We start from the raw sequence: 19,828 nt of genomic DNA, 5'->3' as shown, positions 1-19,828 counted from the left end.
GGCAAATTGTGATATATGTAAAATCGATTTTAGATTAACAAAACTTACAGCAATGTTGACCCCCACCCCCAAACTATTCGATTTAAGTTTTTTTTTATCCTACATCGATCTTTAGATGTCGTCCCTTAGGTCCCTGTCGAATATGTTTCACTCTTTTTCAGCGAATATATTTTAGGTGGCATGAACACATAGACAAATAAGTATCTGGAGCAATATTTAATAATAAAGAGTCGAAAGATGCGAAAGGGACATCCCAACTTACAAGTCGAAAATAAAATGACAACACTGTGACTAAAAAAGAAAAAGACAAATAGACAAACAACAGTACACATAGCATAATGTACTAGTAGAAAACTATAGTCTGAGAAAAAAAAAATTCAATTGGGGGTGATCTCATCAGATTTTTCATTTTATAGGTAGGGATTGTTCGATTCGATAAAAATTCATATACCCCTGCAGGAGATAACTACCATTCGTGTTATGAAAACCAACTTGCATTTGCAACAAAGGAAAATACGGACAAACTAAAGCAGTATGTGTTTTCAATCGTGTCAGGTGATTTTGAATCTAACTTTGGAAATGCTCTAGTATCTGCATTCCAATACTTTAATTCCACGGATGAAGATGTTCAAGTTGAAAATAGAGGTACGTTTGTTTATTGTTAACTTTGTTTGCATGCACTAATAAATACTTTTTTTACACAACGACTATTTTGATCTAAACATCAACTGAAAACAAAAATGCAACGTCACACCAATTATAATTCATATTTCGTTTCATACATTTAAATGGTTTTATTATTACAATTTAGACAGTTCTGACATTTAGCCTACAGTCAATCCAACACAAGGCTTTTCAGACACTCAATTGAAGTATGTTTTTGAAATGTACAGGTACATATTACATATGGTGTATTACCAATGTTATTTCAACTGATCGGGCGGAGCTTACATTTTAAGAGCATAAGGACAGTCTATTTGGAGATGTGTGTGCTAAGGATGATCACCGTTATAATTAATATTGATTTCTAATCACCTATCAGTGTCATTAAAGGAATTTACAAAAGAATGATTGGACACTTCATTGATGAGTTTATCCTAAAACACCTATCTATGGATGGATTGGTCATTTCTAAGCGAACCGGTTAAACCCCTCCAAGTCAAGTACAATAAATAGAGTAATACATATGTAGCATTCTGCTTTCTTTGGTTGTAACGATAAGATGATTAAAAAAATATCACATTTACCTAAATATAAAATTAAGGAGACGTGGTATGACTGCAAATGAGATAGCTATCCACCAAAGGTCTGATGGAGTGGAATTAAGCAGTTATAGGCATTTTTACAGTCTTCAATGAAAGAACAATCGATACGTACTTGATAGTCAAATGTAAAAGACACAAACATGAAACATGTGAAATACTTTATAGAATAAAACTAAAGGCCCAATTCTTTTTCGAAAACAAATATAACAGACATAAACAAACGACAACCATCGAACTATAAGCTGCAGGCTTGGGATAAGCACAGAAAGAATGTGGCAAGGTTAAACAACTCTTTCATATCCTAGGACAACGTTGTAACAGGACAACATAAGAAAAACATATTTAATTGTATTTGTGTTAGAAGTGTAACATCGATTTGTGAGTATTAACAGAGCAAAATGAACCAACTCAATTATGTAGTTAATTCAGCTGGATTCATTAAAGACGGCAGCCTTAAATATCTATTACACCTTGTACAATGTTGTAATGAACGTTATAGTTACATATCTTGTTAACTAGAGAATAATTATGCATTAGTAAACCATTAATGTCATACTATACAACGTTCAACACACCTCCCGTCAAGATATATACAACACAGACCAACAGAACGATTTAACAATTGCATAAATTAATATTTTCAGAACAAATCATTCTTTTCATCAGTGATGGATTGTCCTCATCTGGGAAAAACCCGGTTCAAGTAATCAGCGACGAGAATTTGAAATATAACAACAGAATTGCAATATTTACTTATCTGATTGGACAAGGTAACTTAAATATTATTATTTTTTAACATTGTTTAAATACATGCTTGTCCTTCCGATATTTTAAAATCACATAAATAGTATGTGATTATTTTAGAGACATGTGGTTAGAAAAAATGTATAGCTTTCGCTTTTTGGGATGTAAGTATACAAATTGTATAAACATGCTAAAATATAGGATTGTCAATAATGGGTATGTAAGACAGGAACTAATCAATACACAGATAACGACATATATACGATAAAACATCACAACGAAATAATCTTAATCGCGAAGCTGTATACAGACGCTCTTTTTGCGATGATTTAATAAAAAAAAACACTTACATATAATTGTATAAACGAGATTCATAATTTGTTCTCACCTTAAAAACAGAAGAACATTTTCACTCGAACTTCATCAGTTTAAAACCGTCATTGTGTTTTAAAGGTTGATAGTTATCGCAAATAAATATCGTTTTTCATACTTACTTTGTAACAAGGTAATTCGTGCATGCATTATTGGCAGCAGATTTTTTGTTGTTGCACGGGATGTATAGATACACAGCTACGTTCGATTGAAACTGGCAGTACATTCATTTGGATTTGAGCGTCACTGATGAGTCTTTTGTAGACGAAACGCGCGTCTGGCGTATATACAAAATTTAGTCCTTGTATCTATGATGAGTGTGAATTCACATTACTATAAGACGTGTCAAGGTACTTATCTATCCCAAATTCATGTATTTGGTTTCGATGTTATATTTGTTATTCACTTAGGATTTTGTCTAATACTTAGTCCGTTTCTGTGTGTGTGTGTTACATTTTAATGTTGTGTCGTTGTTCTCCTCTTATATTTAATGCGTTTCCCTCAGTTTTAGTTTGTTACCCCGATTTCGTTTTTTGTCCATGGATTTGTGAGTTTTGAACAGCGGTATACCACTGTTGCCTTTATTTATTTCCAGGACCCTAGTTTAAAAGTATTTTTTTAGAAATAAGATATCCATCCAAGCATACTTCATTGGATACTGGAATCCGAATTTTCAATTAAAACAATGTTATTTTCAACTTTAATTATAACATTGTAGTATGATTGAAAAGTTGTAAAGAAACATATTCTTGTAAGATCAATTCACGTTGCTGGTTTGTTATTACGATGATTTTGTCTAGTCTAGAAAGTATATCTTATATTTGTTGTGTGTGCGCCTTTTTTTTTAGTTTTTTTTTTACTTTAGATAAAGTATATAAAGTGAAAGCTTATACATTTTTATATATTTACAATTGAATGATTAACTCTCTTGTTATGTTTATAGAATCAAGTGCAAAGGTACAGTTACAAAGTATGGCAAATCAGGATCTTATCAATCTATCTGTTGGACCTAAACAAGTAGGTATTTAAATTCCCACACATTTTGGAATATTTCTGTAACAGATGATGTATATGTAGGATGTATTACAATGTAGAAGCTATTTTTAGCAAATTTGCTATTTAGCTGGCCCTGCTTAAATTAGTATATATTGCTATACTGTGTGTGCTGTTGTTTGTTTGTCCTTTTCATTTTTAGCCATGGCGTTGTCAGTTTGTTTTAGATTTATGAGTTTGACTGTCTCTTTGGTATCTTTCATCCCTTCTTTACTGGAATTAAAATGTAAAAATAATAATAAAATATCAAAATGTTATACTTAAAAACTTTTGTTACTGCTACTGATATAAATCTTTAAACTTGAACTATCGAATTAAATATATTCTGAAAATCAAACTCTCCTTTAGAAAAAAAAACCCACCATGAACAGTAACTCGTATAAGACTTAAAGCAAATCTTTTGTAATTTGAAAAATATTACAAATCACGAAAAATAGTTTCGCAAGAAGAAGAATGAGATACAGCTCAACAATAACAATATACTGTATTAAACTTAACACTCAGACACATATATACATGTGCAACAAGTGGGAGTTTCAGGTTAAAGTTTTTGGTCAAGGTAGTTTTTGATGAAGCTGAATCCAATCAACTTGAAACTTAATACACATGTTCCCCATGATATGATCTTTTTAATTTTAATGCCAAATTAGATAATTACCCAATTTCACGGTCCATGGAACATGGAAAAGGATAGTGCGAGTGGGGCATCCGTGTACTTTGGACACATTCTTGTTTGTCGTGATATTGTCGTGTTTTTTTTAACTGAGGAGTTTGAATACCCCTTTGGTTTCTTTTACCTACAATTTCCAATAGAAGGAAAAAAATACAGGTATATAATAGTATTTTATACTTCAAACATATTTCATACTAGAAGTACACATGAAGTATTCATGAATAACATAAGCATTTGATGACAGGTATTGTTATGAAATGTGTTTCAAAATTGCAATATACAGCATGACAAGATTAAACTTGCCTGAGAATGACAGAATCAAAGAACATATCTATAGTATACATTTTTAACAATGACAATGATCAGTCATCAATATATTTTTATTTGAAACATTTGAATTTTTAGATTGGTCATTTTGAATATTTTGACCAAACCAACCAGCAATATCTTTCTACTAGATTGGCTACGTTTTATGAACATTTGTCTACAGGAAGTCAATCAGGCGAATCCACATTCACGGTACCATATGTAGATCCTTTCTCAGGAGTGGGTATGTATATTGAAATAAAAAAAGAAAACACTAGACTATATATGTTATTTTGTCACTATCTCAAAAAATGTTATAAAGTAAATTCGTATCTTATTTTAGCAATATGATCGCCAAATACTACTATAAGAAGTAGATATCAATTTTTGAAAATTATTGTCTTTGTATTTTTTTTTTCGTATTTTTTTTTCGTATTGTCGAAATGATATGGTTTCGTTTCTCTTTTAGACATAGTTTGCTTCGTATAAAAAAGATAAGTGTGTGCATATCTACAAAGACCAATGAAACGATTTCAAATAAAACCTTTGCGTCTGTATAGAAAAATAAACGAAATTGTTGAAAAAAAAGATAGGTTGATCGCACATGTATTTTCTTCAGGATTGATCACATCATTATGTCGACGTGTTCATGTGTCGTCTGGTTTCCATGGAGTTATGTGCACAGACGTGAAAATAAGTAAACTATTAACCGAAATAGAGTACTTCTCCGAAGACGAGTTTACCTACGCTTTTCTGATAGATGGCACTGGAAGAGCACTTATGCATCCTTTGTTACCAAATGCAGCTTTTGTCAAATCTACAGAAGATCCTGTTTTATTAGATATTAGTGTATTAGAAAGAGAACAAAATGCAAAACCAGTCATTGAATCGATGAAAAGGTAAGAACTGTTGAAAAATGATACCTCACTCTATCAGTGGTCCCAATTCATACCACCTTGTGAGTCCATTCTATATAGTTCCTTCAACACTTTCTCAGGTACAACTGAAAAAGTTTTATGTCAAACTGGACCTTCCCGTCCATTGTTAAAACTGATATGTGTGGACTGTATAAATACGCAGCCGCGGTAGGTCGAAAAGCTTCATATATCATGTATATTGAGAAAATGCCATACTCTCATAACATGGCCTGCTGTTTGATTTCCCCCCCCTCATTACAACGCCCTTTTCCGTTGCTCTCAACGTTCACCAGTGGACCGTTTTGAAGAAACAATTTAATGCTCTGTTGTGTGATATTTGTTTCCTTTGATATGCATGAAATATGTCGCGCTTGTGACGTAATAAACAACAATCTTACAAGCCAGACACTCACCAATTCATTCACATTTAAACATATTATCAAATCAACATGGCAATTTCTGCATCACCAAGATATGATGTAATTGTTTATACACATATTTATTTTTTCCAGAGGAGGAACTGGTTCCAAATCTTTTGCCAAATTTTTCACCAAACCACGTGGGACACTGGTAAATGATGGTAGTAGTGATATCAGTCGACAAGCTCATTTCTTTTGGGGACCAGTACGTATATTTTAACATTTGTGTATACAATTTAGTGTAATGTCACCCTAAATAGATGTATTAATACATGTAATTTTATGTAATATTAATTCCAGTGGAAATAATTTTCCAGAATATTGTTTCTATTTTGAATTTATATAATGAAGGACCTCTATTTTTGTGACACCGTTAGCGTATTTCTCAATGTTGAATACTGTATATTACATATTTTTGATAACCCATTCAATTTGGTCTCTGCTAGATAATTGTTTCATATATATTGATCAATCATATCACATCTTCCAAGTTCACTGTTCAATGATTGAATTGTAGATTCCTAACAGCAACTTTTCCGTGTGTGTTGTCCTTGTGAACGAATCTTATGCCGAAATGACAGAATCTCAGTTCCCACTTAATGACGCAGATTTTGACAACGTTTTTATGAACCACGATCGGAGTTTGCTCACTGATTCATTTTCTAATTGTAAATTCTACAAGAGAAGGGTAACACGGGGTAGGTACTAGATCGTTATAACTAGCTAACTAACATTAAAATTTCATATACACGAATTACATATTCTGGTACATGCATATAACAAATCAGATATTTTTTGTGCAATTTAGATGCTTATCTTTCAACAAGTACATAAGTACAGACTGGAAATGCAAAGTTTGCATAACAAACATAAATAAAAAAGGCCTTGTAATGGTTATAGAAATGAATAATCCAGAGATACAAAAAAAAATATGCTCATTAAGCAGTCATTGAGATTAAACGTATTTGTACAAGTTTTTTTTTGTACAAACAAATGTTTGAAAAGAATATGGGGAAAAACAAATAAAATACCGTATTCCAAGGTATATTAGTTATAGGGTGTGTCCATAAAACATGACAACATAGAACCCTAGACTAAAACAAATAACTTAATGAATAGATAAAAAACTGTCATATTCTTTACTTGGAACACGCATATTCCAGACAAGTGTGGATTAAACGAGGTTTTATAGTTAGGCGGACTTCCTTCCGGCGTGTATGACAGTTGGTTCTTTTGAGGACAAACTTATTTTTGCAACCCAAACAGACATTATTGGTTAATTTAACAAAATATGTGATACAAATAATAATAAATGCCATATGACTCATTTACCATTTCAGATCGAAGTTGTGTCAAATTTTCACAAGCTGCATTTGAAAATCCTTTTCAATATTTGGACCGTGACGAAACATCGGTGGATATTAGTAAATACAAAGATTTTCTAACAAAAACGAGCGTTACTAATCCCGGATTTCACGTAAATATCATATTTTGTCAATATATTATATTAAAAAACAAAAACCACTTCATAGAAAGCTTAAGACTAAAATACAGAATGGCATACTGCTGATTAGTATTAAACATAACAAATACAATTTCACTTAACAATAAAGATTGGTTTTTATCATGTGATTTATCGAAATATATAGCTCTTTTTAAAATATATTAACTATGTTCTTATAGTCAACACTACGGGCATCGGTTTGGGCATCATACAAAGCTGAACAATTTTGGAAGAATCATCCGGCAACGTACGTGGCCTGGCGATACATAGCAACAAAAGCAGGACTTATCAGGGTATACCCCGGAGTTTTGTTACTAAAATCATATGACCATGAGAAACGCGCTTGGTAAGCATCACAAAACATTGATATACAGTTAGTTAATAACAAGTAGATCTTACATACTGTTCAGAAATATTTGCGATGCCTTTGTATATTTTCTTTTAATTGCAAACAAACATCGTCCAAAACGAGACACGAGTTTTTAAGGAATCTCTCAAATTGATAAGACAACTTCTGAATCACTTATAAATGTGAAAGCTTTATACTTAAAATTGACTGTTATCTTAAATGAAACAACTGTTTTCAATACAAACGACAATATAAAAAGTGCAATTCTAGATGTCAAATATGCTTTTAAAATTAAACACAAAGCTTAAAGAAGAGCAGAAGTCGAAACTTCAACTACTAATCACAAGTCTATCAATGTCTGGCAAAATGGACAATAATAATTGTCATTGTATTTACAACAATATGTCATTAAATTAGGTTGGATATCCTCCATGTATCATGCATTATCATAAAATTAATTTTATTTCCCAATGACCATCTCCTTATTGTTAATTCTTGAAATGTATTTAGTTATCCTCTATTACAATATATCGATATAAATTAAGTACAAGCAATCGTATGACTGTGTAATCTGACCATATAGATCTCGTCGTGATCTTTTCCAGGTGGCGACAGACAATGGCACATCCAGGCACCATGTTTTTAACAACGCCATATGTTGATGCCTGGGGATCGGGCATAGTACTTTCTTTTGTACATACTATACATAAAAAAGGGTGATTACCATTTAAAGAGCAATAAGTAAATGTTGTGGAAACATCAAAACAAACGACAATATAAAATGACGGAAAAAAAAGGGTGAAGTATAACGTATAAAAAAAGAAGATATGGTGTTATTCTCAATGAGAAAACTCTCAAGAAGAGACCAACATGAAACAGAAAGTAACAACTTTACATGTAGGTCACCATACGGCCTTCAACAATGAGCAAAGAATATATTCAAAACTTGTAAGTCGAAAATAAATTGACAGCATCATTACAGAAAAACGAAGAACGATCTGATAACAACCAATTCACGAACACTACATTGAAAACAAAAGACTGCGCAACAAGTATCACATTATAATGCTGGCCAGTTAAATATATCTGATAATTCGTGGCACTCATCATGGTGCTCACAGAAAGTATAAAGGGAGTTGTTATAGTATCATGTTTATACATTTTGTAGATGTTACTAACGTTTTGCACTTAGTAGAAATGATGGTATATATAACAGCAGTATGATACAAAAAAGCCGAGAAAACCCCGTGTACTGTGTTACCTGATTAAGATCGAGGGACACAAGATTCAATTTGGTAACTCAATCAGGCAGGGAGTTTGGCAGACGTCGTGACATCTTCACACGTTGTTAAATGTGTTCACCTGCCTTTAATAACGTGCGCCTATGATGCAGAAATAACGGGATCTACCCAACATATTTGACAAACCATAACAACCACTCTCAACAAACTTAAAACTCTTGTTGATGCTATATGTTTGCATTTTTAAAGCTTGACCGAATGTCATATATAGTTTTTACACAATTCAATATAAAAAACATGATTGGTTCTTTTCTGCATGTAACAAGTAATTTTCTCTTATACCCGACCTTGACCAGCTATAATCATTTTTGAATGAAATTAACTTGCATGTTTGGATAAGTATTGTAGATCTGGATTCAATTATTGTATATTTTCATTTAACACTATTTAAGATTTTTGTTTTGGTTAAAATTTAGGAACTTAAAGTTCTAGTTCGATACTTATTTATGATTGTAGATCCAATATTGTTACTGCTGCAGCTGGTGCAGATTTCCCATTGGAGTACTTCAATTGGTTCATTACAAGTGTCTATCCATCATGTGCTGATAACAGGTAAAAAATGAAAACCTAAGTATTTAATTTTAAAAAGTTCAGAAAATGGCGAAACGAATTTGAGAAAATATAATAACAATAAACTCCTGAAATCAGTAAACAAAGAAATATTGTGAGTGTAAATATTTTCAATACTTGTGTATCTGATTCTTACTGCATTTATAGTTCATACACAATATATACATATTTTATTATTTAGTGGGTACAAATGCATTATCGTTGATGACAGCGGATTTGTAGTTATGCATCCACGACTGAAAGAGACTACTGAAGAATCTGCATTTAAGGCACCAAAACATATAACAGTAGAGGTAAGATTACCCTTCCGGGCACCTGAGATCACCCCAGTTTTTGGTGGGATTTGTGTTGCTTAGTCTTTAGTTTTCTATGTTAAGACTTGTGTATTATTATTTGTCTGTTTGTCTTTTTCTTTTTAGGCATAGTGTTGTCAGTTTATTTTCGATCTATAAGTTTGACAGTCCCTCTGGTATTTTGCGCCCCTCTTTTACTTTTACCTTGCCATACTAACTGCAAATTGCTAAAATCTTAAAGGAATTTGAGAAAATGTATAACTATTAGTTTTAATTGTAAATTTAAATGTCCATTATTTAGAGTACAGTGTACTTTTTATTAAATTATGGTAGTGAGGGGTTGATATTACTATAAGTTCTAAGGTATTAAAACAATGAAAAAATATTCGACAGCCGCAGTAGGTTAGTAAAGTAATTAAATGCATTCAATTTCAGGAACCCGGTATTGCAAATATACTGAAAAGAGAAGGCGTGTTAAACTCAAAAGACTGTCAAGATTATTCGACGAATAAAGATCTTTGGTCCTATAGAGTGAGTATGTTTATTTAGTCCGAAAAAGGTCACAACCTATTTACAAAGGGCTTTGTGGAAAACTGTTACTGGGATACATAATGTTTAACATGTCAGATATATGTATATATTAATGCACTTCGATCACAAAACTATGAACACATTGAAAAAAGCAACGTACATTTTACAAATATTCGTTCCAATATTCCGTAAGAAGACCAATTAGTACCTAGCATGGACTACATACAGATAAACAAGACGTTATGCATAACTACTTTATTACCTTATCTGTATCAAGGATTTGTATATTAGATTACCTTAGCCGTATTTGACACAACTTTTTTGAATTTTTGATCCTCAATGCTCTTTAACTTTGTACTTGTTTGGCTTTATAAATATTTTAATATGAGCGTCACTGATGAGTCTAATATAGACGAAACGCACGTCTGGCGTACAAAATTATAATCTAAGAACCTTTGACATGTTTGATAACTATTACCATACATAGCCTTGTCTGTATCACTAGTTTGAAGCAATAAAATATTAACAGGCAGTTTCGAATAATATTTTTGAAATTAATCTGGCTTTCTTTGTGCATTTATTTTTTTCTTTGTCCCGACAAATACTAGGTTTACATGTAACTTTATTTTGTCACCGTTTTGAGTGAGTTCAGTTGATCAAAATACGAAATACAGTTTAATTTCTGTACTTTTCCAAAAGGTGACTGTACCAACCGGGAAATCTAGTGGACTAAATTTCGCAGACACAGATAATACGTTTGAAATACGACCTATTACTGATACCAATCTGTTCATTATTAGAAGCCGGTCAACACCAGCTTCGTCAACGTGTACTTGTGTAAGTTATATATAAGCAACAGTAGTATATTTCTGTTCAATTACAATCAATCAATTAAGCAAAAACAAATCTGGGTCACTAACTAAAACTTTAGAAAACACCTTAAAGAGGAAAACAACGGAACAGAAACACTGATTACAACAAACGCCAATATAAATAAAACGGCCTTTTTAGTAATAACAACACTTTGGTACAGGACATTTTAATATCAATTGGTGGTTGTATGGTAAGCAAAACCTCCCGTTTATATTGCAATGTTAAAAATAGCGCTTAAATGACATCTTTGCGTGACAGGAAATAGCACAAATAAACATACAGGACTTAAAAATACACAAATGAATGAATATATTAAAATCAAACATTGGAATGAATATGTTTTTTTTTATCATTTAAAACACCATTAGTATATCATTTATGTGTAACCAGTTGTATTATTCTCTTTAAGCCGTCTTTTTTTTTATAATTAGACACGTTGGTATATAAAACATATCTGCTATTGAAAAAATAAATAACAATCACATTTCCAGCATACAGATATTAAACCAATTTGATATACTTTAGGCGACGTTTCTTTTAAATAGATTTAGCATACTTTAGTCATCAATGAAGAGACATGTATTGTCGAAATGCGCATCTGGTGCAGAAAAATTGGTACCGTTAATGTTATTACTACCACTGGGTCGATGCCTCTGCTGGTGGACTGTTAGTCCCCGAGGGTATCACCAGCCCAGTAGCCAGTACTTCGGTACTGGCATGAAAATACGGATTTTTTTGTGTTATCAAAATTTGCTGTTACAAAATGTTAGAAATTATTATAAATTAAGGAATGTATCTCCCTCATGCAAAGCTCTGATTCCTTTCACGGATTTGGCTATACTTTTTGGACCTTTTGGATTATAGCCCTTCATCTTTTATATAAGCTTTGGATTTCAAATATTTTGGCCAAGAGCATCACTGAAGAGACATGTATTGTCGAAATGCGCATCTGGTGCAGGGAAATTGGTACCGTTAATGTTATTAGTGGGTATAGTCATCCAATTAAGTTGGTTTAAAATTTCAGAGTTTTAGTTTATCCATTCAAAGTTAAGCAATGTATATGATATTGTAATGAAATCATAGTTTCTTCTTACTTTTATTTTAGAGTAATTTTATCATATGTTTTGATATCTTAAACATTATAGGACGGGTCGAAGTCACCAGATGTTGTTGAATGTAAGACCAACTGTAATTGTCTGTGTCATAGACAAATCATCTACGATGTTTGTACCAACAAGTATAATACAGAGTAAGTATAAATCGCAGTAACGTAGTTATTTATGAGTTTGACTGTCCCTTTGGTATCTTTCGCCCCTCTTCCAATGTTTGATGCTGTTTGGACTTCATTGAAGTTTATCAAACATAGATTCAAGCTTGTTTTAGAATAATCAAAAACTCAAAGAAGATGTAGAGTTTAAGAGAAACTACACAAAAACACCACAGCGTATGCAGAGCAAAACTAAGGACGGAGCAACAAACATCTCACGAAAATCTGAGTTGTAAAGTGGAAACGACTACTTTTTCCGATTTTACCTAAAATGGATTTAGGAGTAATCGTTGATTAGACTCAACCGAACGATTTGAACAAAAATCAGTCTAGCATATGATTGTCACGAAAGTCAAGCGTTGATTCATATATAATGTTAAGTCATAAAAGAACCAAGAAGCTTTTTTTTACATATCACACTGACTGATATTTTTTTCATTAACACCATGGTCCGTGAAATATTTATAAAAGCATAAGAAAATAATGAATACTAATGATATTTCCGTTCTATGATATACACAGGGAGTTATAACCCAAGAAAAAACAGTAGTATCTTCTCTTTTTCGAAAAAGGGATATTTTACAATTGAGTTCACCGTACACCAGACAGCTATATATACTGATGTTTTTTCATGTCATATTTGATCAATTATTTTTGATAAATCGTAATCGCAGCAATATTTATCGCGTTTTTTCATTTAGGTCTGCTACTTTACCATGTAGTGCGAGACTCCCTGATACATCAGGAGTAAGTGAACCTGACATTACAGATGGACTGAAAGCATGCAATGTTCCAACATGTCATCTCCAGTCAACAAAACAGTAGGTTGACTTACGTTATGACACAAACTTAAACCATGACAAACGTTTCAATTCAAGCTTTTGTCAACTGCCTGTCCCCCAGTGGTTATATAATCTCTGTTGACGTTTGAATATCTTAGATGACTATGCGTGTGGATACTATCTTTATACGGGCTTCTTTAATATGGCTATTCCCCTCTTAAATGACTATGCGTGTGGATACTCACATTATACTGGCTTCTTTAATAAAGCTATTCCCCTCTAAAATGACTATGCGTGTGGATACTCACATAATACTCACATTATACGGGCTTCTTTGACAAGGCTATTCCCCTCTTAAATACCTATGCGTATAGATACTCACTTTACACGGTCTTCTTTAATACGGTTATTCCCCTCTTAAATGACTATGCGTGTGAATACTCACATTATACGGGCTTAGTTTAATAAGGTTATTATCCTATTAAATGTCTATGCGTATGAATACTCACATTATACGGACTTTTTTTAGTAAGGCTATTGCCCTGACGCAAAACAAAAACAACAGCCGATTCATTTCTTTATAAGAGAAAAAAATCATTTTATAATATAGAAGATGTGGTATGATTCAATTCTCCACAAGAGACCAAATCAGACCACATGGCAGAGAAATTAACAGCGTAATGTATATTGCATGGTCTTTAATGTTGTACTTTAAAACTACAACCCATTTACATACCAAAAACTCATTAAAGAAACAGACACTCCAAAGATCACATGAAAATGGCCGTTTTTAATCGAAGTAAGCCGATGTCTTATTAACAAAGTGTACATTTATTCTGGTCTATCAGCAATTAAAAGGAATCCATGGTACTGAATTCGTCATTGTATTTGTGCTATTTTAGAGATTGTTTTAGCCAGTCAGAATGTAGCTGGTGTGAGTACACGGACATAGGTCAACAAATAGCAACACCATGCTGTAGACTAAAGGAGGAATGTACATTCGGTAAAACAAAGTCTACAAAAAGAGATACGTGTGGTATGTTGTAACAAATAAATCATAGATGACCGACAATAAAATATCGTGTCAGATTTATAAAAAAATTCAAAACTTGTTTCCAATTCTTATATTTGACTTCCATATGTACTTGTACTTTTCTGTTGCTGTTTTTAAGATTAGGAACTTTCCGTTCTGAATTTTCAGCGGAGTTCAGTATTTTTTGTGATTTAACTTTTAAAAATGTTAAATGCTGTAATGACTCACAAACACAAATGTAATTTGAAATTAAAAAGATAATTCCCGATGAAAACACAAATAAGGTAAAAGAAATAGACGTCAAGATATCAACACAATCAACTCAAATTTCCGAAAATAATTAATTTATTTATATATCATTTGTACAACTATGTTGCAAATTCCTAACTACCATTATTTTGTTAAACTAAATAAGGATTTTATTATACAGTTTTATTTTAAATTCGTGTGTGCTAGTTTTGTATTGTTTTATCATCATGCAAGTTTATTTGAAAGCTTTATTCGTTGCTTATTAACTGTTAGATGTCTGAAACACTGATCCATATATGCAATTATCACTAGTGCTGCTGTTAGAGTTTTGTCAGACTGCTATCAGTAACTTTTACATAAGCTTCCTATTAACTAGATGTATATCATAGATAATACATCGTGATATTTATTGCAAGGTTTCTATGTCATGTATGTGCATGATCAATTGCTTTATTTGTTTTGCATACGTTAACAAATTCGGTATAAATTGAGTTTATATGAAAATGCATATGCATATTAAACCGCATTCAATTAAAGATTTCAATTTTTCAAATGAAGATCTCAAATGAAGATTTTCAATAAAGATATCAATTGAAGATTTCAAATAAAGAGTCAATTCAATATCCCTATAATTGTTTTTAATATATTTTTAGTTTATATCACATGTCCTCTGTAGAGAAAAAAATATAATTTCATAAATAATTTTTTAAACTATCTTAAGAATATGTTTCGTTGTGGACTGATGATTATCATATATACTTGTCTTTAAGAAAGTCCTTTTTATAACGCTGTGTATTACATGAAATGTAGATGCTCAATAATGCAACCCCTGCAGATTTTTTTAATTGGATGAAATAAATGAATTCAATTAAACATGTAATACCATTTTGGCACTTTACCGTTTTTCTTTACTACATGTATAAACATCATATATTTATTTAAAGAAACAATTGTCATTTGAAATCAAAAGTTAAGAAACATTGTATAGTAGATACATTGTATGTTATTATTTTATTTAACATTTCTATATATATATATATGATATATAACGATATATATTGGCATTTTAAATCATTTTATTCTTTTAAAGCACCGGTGACGACAACATCAACAACAACTAAACCCCCACCAATCACAGAATCTAGTAAAATGGCAGCAATAGTTGGTGGATCTATAGCTGCTGGAGTATTACTAGTTTTCCTTGTATATGGAATCAGAAGATATTGTCTATATTATCAGAAAACACATGACAATGTCGACCCATATTTAAACGCTATTCCTGATAATCCAAATGAGCTTCATCAATTTTCTGAGAAGGATGAATTCAGCGGTAAAGATCGATATCCGCCTCCATATCAGCCCGGACATAATCCAAACTTTTATGTCGATAATACAGGATTCACCGGTGAAAATGCTATCTGATCAGAAACCAAAAAGATATATTTTAATGCAAATTATCGAAACTATTAATAAAAATATATGTTCACTCGATAAATCTATGTTAGTTGTATACTCATAACAAATATATTATATTCATTATTTCACACAAAGTTATGTAATTTTACTAAAGTATTTTTTATATCAGATATATAATGTTTATTCTCATTATTTGAACATGTATACACACTACTGTAGATATTACTCTTAATTTCAGTATTAGTTATTCATTTTCAAGTTCACTTTTTTTCAAATTGCACTTGCCTGATGACAGGGGTAAGTTTTTTTTCATTTCCATATTTAAAAACATGTAATGTTAAGGCACATTGAGTGGTCAAAAGGAGCTTATTTGCAAATTATCAATGTCTTTTCCATTTCGTCAGTTTTGTAGAATAAATTTGAATATCATTTCAACATGTTCAATCTAATTCAATTCAAAAATGTATTGTCAGATCAACTCTTTTGACATTAAGTTTATGACAAAGTATATGAATGCAAAAGTCTAACACATTTCACAAACAAAACCATAGTTGAACATATCCCGTAAAACAAATAAAAGTAAAAAGCGAAACAATCTATTTATATATACATTCTTTTGTTTCTGATTATTAAACGTGTATGCATGTGTACAGATATGGAATAAATCTGGCATATAATAACAATATAAATTGTATTTATCTCCTAAGAAAAAAAATAACATGATAAAACCTCTAAGTATATTTTTCATGACATTGATGCATAATTTTTAATAATTCAACTTTGTACTTATTTGGTTTTATAAATATTTTGATATGAGCGTCACTGATGAGTCTTGTGTAGACGAAACGTGCGTCTGGCGTACTAAATTATAATCCTGGCACCTTTGATAACAATTATATGACACATGTGAAATGCCGCAACTTAAATATTTGCTAAGGATATAGGACAAACTTTAACTATATTTCAACAATAAACCAACATCACAATAAAACGGGAACGGCATTGTATTAATGTTTCCATAATCCATTTTATAAATATGAACTATTTATGTGTCATTGTTTTTTCTTTGCATCTCTAAATACGCTCATGTTATGACTTGTCTATCAATAAGGATAGTATTAATCTTTCATCCAAACTTTGTGTGTCAAAAGTTATCTCAAATTTGCTTTGAAAAGTTATAACTTGTGAAACAACATTATTTAACTGTGCATACCTGTTCCCATCTATGGCATGTATTTTATAACTATCTACATATCTAACTGAGACGTTTTGTTTTGTATTATGTTAATCTTTAGTGCGAAAATTAAGGGACAACAAACGTCCCCTTTCTTCTTCAATTCATATATTTAATGGCTACTACATAACATTTATCAACGTAAAGTGTTGTTATTTCACCTTATCAAGTCTATACTTCTAACTTTGTACCTGTACGAGTTGTTCAGCTATCTTCACCATGTTTTGGTACTTTGTGGTTGTCTTTGTTTGTTTGTATGCTATTTATTTTCTAGGAGTTGGTTGTAATAAATGGTCAATCTCTTGAAAATGCTTGTGGCAAGTCAGTTTGTAGTTGTTTTCCTCTTGTTTCGGTGAGAGAATGTTGTAAGTTCCTGAATTTGCCTTGTTGTTCTGTATTTGTTTTTGTACTATTTAGTTTTGTTTACTTAATTTTTGCTATTTTTTTTTCTAATTACCAATTTCTTATTAAAACATTTTACTGCTTCTATCTAATTATATTGTATATGTCTTTAGAGGTGATTATCTACTTGGAGTTATTGTCATATTTACATAACATTCTTTCTATTAATTATTAGGTGTGGTATTTCAATAATAACTTTTTTTTACAAAATTGAAAATGTCTTCTGTACATGCATTAGTCTTCTTGGACTTAATAGTGGTACCAATAGCTTTTGATTCTGAACGTTTTTACTTACTTTCCCATTTTGCGTTACTGTGGAGTTCGATATTTTTGTTTTATTTTTGTATTGTTCATTTTATTTTTTAATTCTTTTTTATATGAATTATTTATGCTACCAATGTTTATCAAAAACAATATTCAACTGCTTCTATCTATAATTATTATATGTCTTTCATAGTGTATTTATCTTATACATGCTGTTGTTTCATTCATATACCAATCGTTCTTTTTATACTATTTTTCACACAACTGATAACATAAGTTATGAAAGTATTGAGAACGGTAAAACAAAGTTATAATGTACATGTATACGTAACTAAGGTCTTTAGTATTTTAAAATCATCAGTATTCCGAATACCGTAGCAAACATGAAGCATTAAAACTAAAGATAAATCTTACTAATCTATCTAATCACAAAAAGAAACATTCTTCATCTGGGATATGCACATGCAATAAGATTCCAGTATAACATCTTAAAAGGGAGATAATCGAACTAACTAATAGATTGTATTTCCCTTTACTAATATCATTGCGGGGTAGATGTATCCTGTTGAGTCCATTCATACTTCTGCCTTTCAAGTTTGTTTTTTTTATTATTTTTTTCTAACTTTGTTAAAAAGGAAAGTAATATTTTTTCCTTTCAATGTAAGTCATCAATTATCAGTTTATACTTATACATGTTATAATACCTGCTCAATGTAAACTTACTTTTTGTACGTATATTTGTATATGTAATGATGTGTGAATTACAAAAGTTTTATGATTTATCTTATTTTGTCAGGTTTGGACGCATTAGCGATTGACATTTGAAATGTATATCCTGTTTGATATATGTAATCTACATAAATTGTTAGAAATTGCTTTAAATTGTTTCTTTTCATAAAATAAATCTTAGAAATTAATGATGTTAATTTCAAACAGCCATATTTTTTTTTAAATTAAGGCTATGCCCATGTATCTGTTAGAGGGGAAGAACATTTTATATAAATTGTTCGCCATGCATTATAAATTCACTGATGAAAGTTATGATAACTGCAGTGAAAAGATCGACTAATGCTTCATAAAAATTTGCATTCTTTCGTCTGACAACATTATTTTGACTTTAAAGAGAGGCGAATACCAGAGGGACAGTCAAGCTCATATATTGAAAATAAACTGACAACGCTATTGAACAAAAAGAAAGACAAACAGACAAATAATAATACACAAAACACAACATATAAAACTTAAGACTAAACAACACAAACCCCACCACAAACAAGGGTGATATTAGGTGCTCTAGAAAGGTAAGCAAGTTCTGCTCCACATGTATCACCCGTCGTGTTGATCGTGTTTATAATTTTATAACTAACCTGGTAAACAGTCGAATTCGGTAGGTCACATCCGTAAAAAGAGAAAGGGATTGCAGTTATGACATAAAACATATCCGATATCATCTGTGAAACAGTAAATCCATAACAGTCAACCAACTCGTGATGGCGTCTGTAAAATTTACGAAAGGACCATTTCGACCTCTTGGTTTGATAGCTTCCATTGTGAACAGCAACCCTCTATCAAAGAAATCATGATATAAAATAAAACCACCCGTATCAATTGAGAGGTGTATACTCCGTATGCATGGGCTGCTGGAATGTTGCTTCATAGAAAAGGAAAGTTCACAGTTGGAAATTTAAAATCCTATCTTTTGTCGGAAAATTTTATTTTTAACCGACCCTCAATATCAATTTCTAGATGTAAGTTACGATATGAAGCAGGCTTTACTGTATCTGTTGTTTCTTTTATATACAGTTCAATGGGATATATGCGTTCAACAGTCACTAACTTTAGATCATTTAATGAAAGAACATCGTCTACAGTGTATATAGCAAAAGTTAAATTAGGGAATAGTATTTACTTCTTCTCTTTCTTCCTAAGACATTTCTGTATGAATTCAGCCTCATAATAATATAAAGGAACAAATAGGCAAGGAGAGGGACACAATTGGTATTTAGGCTGT

General features: G+C 31.4%; 1 protein-coding gene across 2 annotated transcripts in view; it reads left to right on the top strand.

The window, feature by feature from the left end:
* LOC143076896 (VWFA and cache domain-containing protein 1-like) overlaps nt 1-18,693 on the top strand; it is a 29,369-nt gene extending 10,676 nt beyond the window's left edge. For both annotated transcript variants that reach the window (XM_076252783.1, XM_076252784.1), the window contains 18 exons: nt 417-645; nt 1,910-2,035; nt 3,325-3,398; nt 4,513-4,657; nt 5,033-5,312; nt 5,843-5,954; nt 6,267-6,447; nt 7,090-7,226; nt 7,433-7,599; nt 8,208-8,318; nt 9,360-9,455; nt 9,655-9,766; nt 10,202-10,297; nt 10,997-11,134; nt 12,316-12,419; nt 13,139-13,258; nt 14,122-14,255; nt 15,592-18,693. In XM_076252783.1, coding sequence (XP_076108898.1) covers nt 417-645; nt 1,910-2,035; nt 3,325-3,398; nt 4,513-4,657; nt 5,033-5,312; nt 5,843-5,954; nt 6,267-6,447; nt 7,090-7,226; nt 7,433-7,599; nt 8,208-8,318; nt 9,360-9,455; nt 9,655-9,766; nt 10,202-10,297; nt 10,997-11,134; nt 12,316-12,419; nt 13,139-13,258; nt 14,122-14,255; nt 15,592-15,923 — 2,694 coding nt within the window. In that variant the 3' untranslated portion in view covers nt 15,924-18,693. The remainder of the gene's footprint in view (nt 1-416; nt 646-1,909; nt 2,036-3,324; nt 3,399-4,512; nt 4,658-5,032; nt 5,313-5,842; nt 5,955-6,266; nt 6,448-7,089; nt 7,227-7,432; nt 7,600-8,207; nt 8,319-9,359; nt 9,456-9,654; nt 9,767-10,201; nt 10,298-10,996; nt 11,135-12,315; nt 12,420-13,138; nt 13,259-14,121; nt 14,256-15,591) is intronic.
* Nucleotides 18,694-19,828: the final 1,135 nt, after the last annotated feature.

This window comes from Mytilus galloprovincialis, chromosome 5, assembly GCF_965363235.1.
Source record: "Mytilus galloprovincialis chromosome 5, xbMytGall1.hap1.1, whole genome shotgun sequence".
In the NCBI taxonomy this organism is placed as follows: Eukaryota; Metazoa; Mollusca; class Bivalvia; order Mytilida; family Mytilidae; genus Mytilus; species Mytilus galloprovincialis.
The sequence above is the reverse complement of the archived record's forward strand: the minus strand, read 5'-3'. Positions and strand labels throughout refer to the sequence as shown.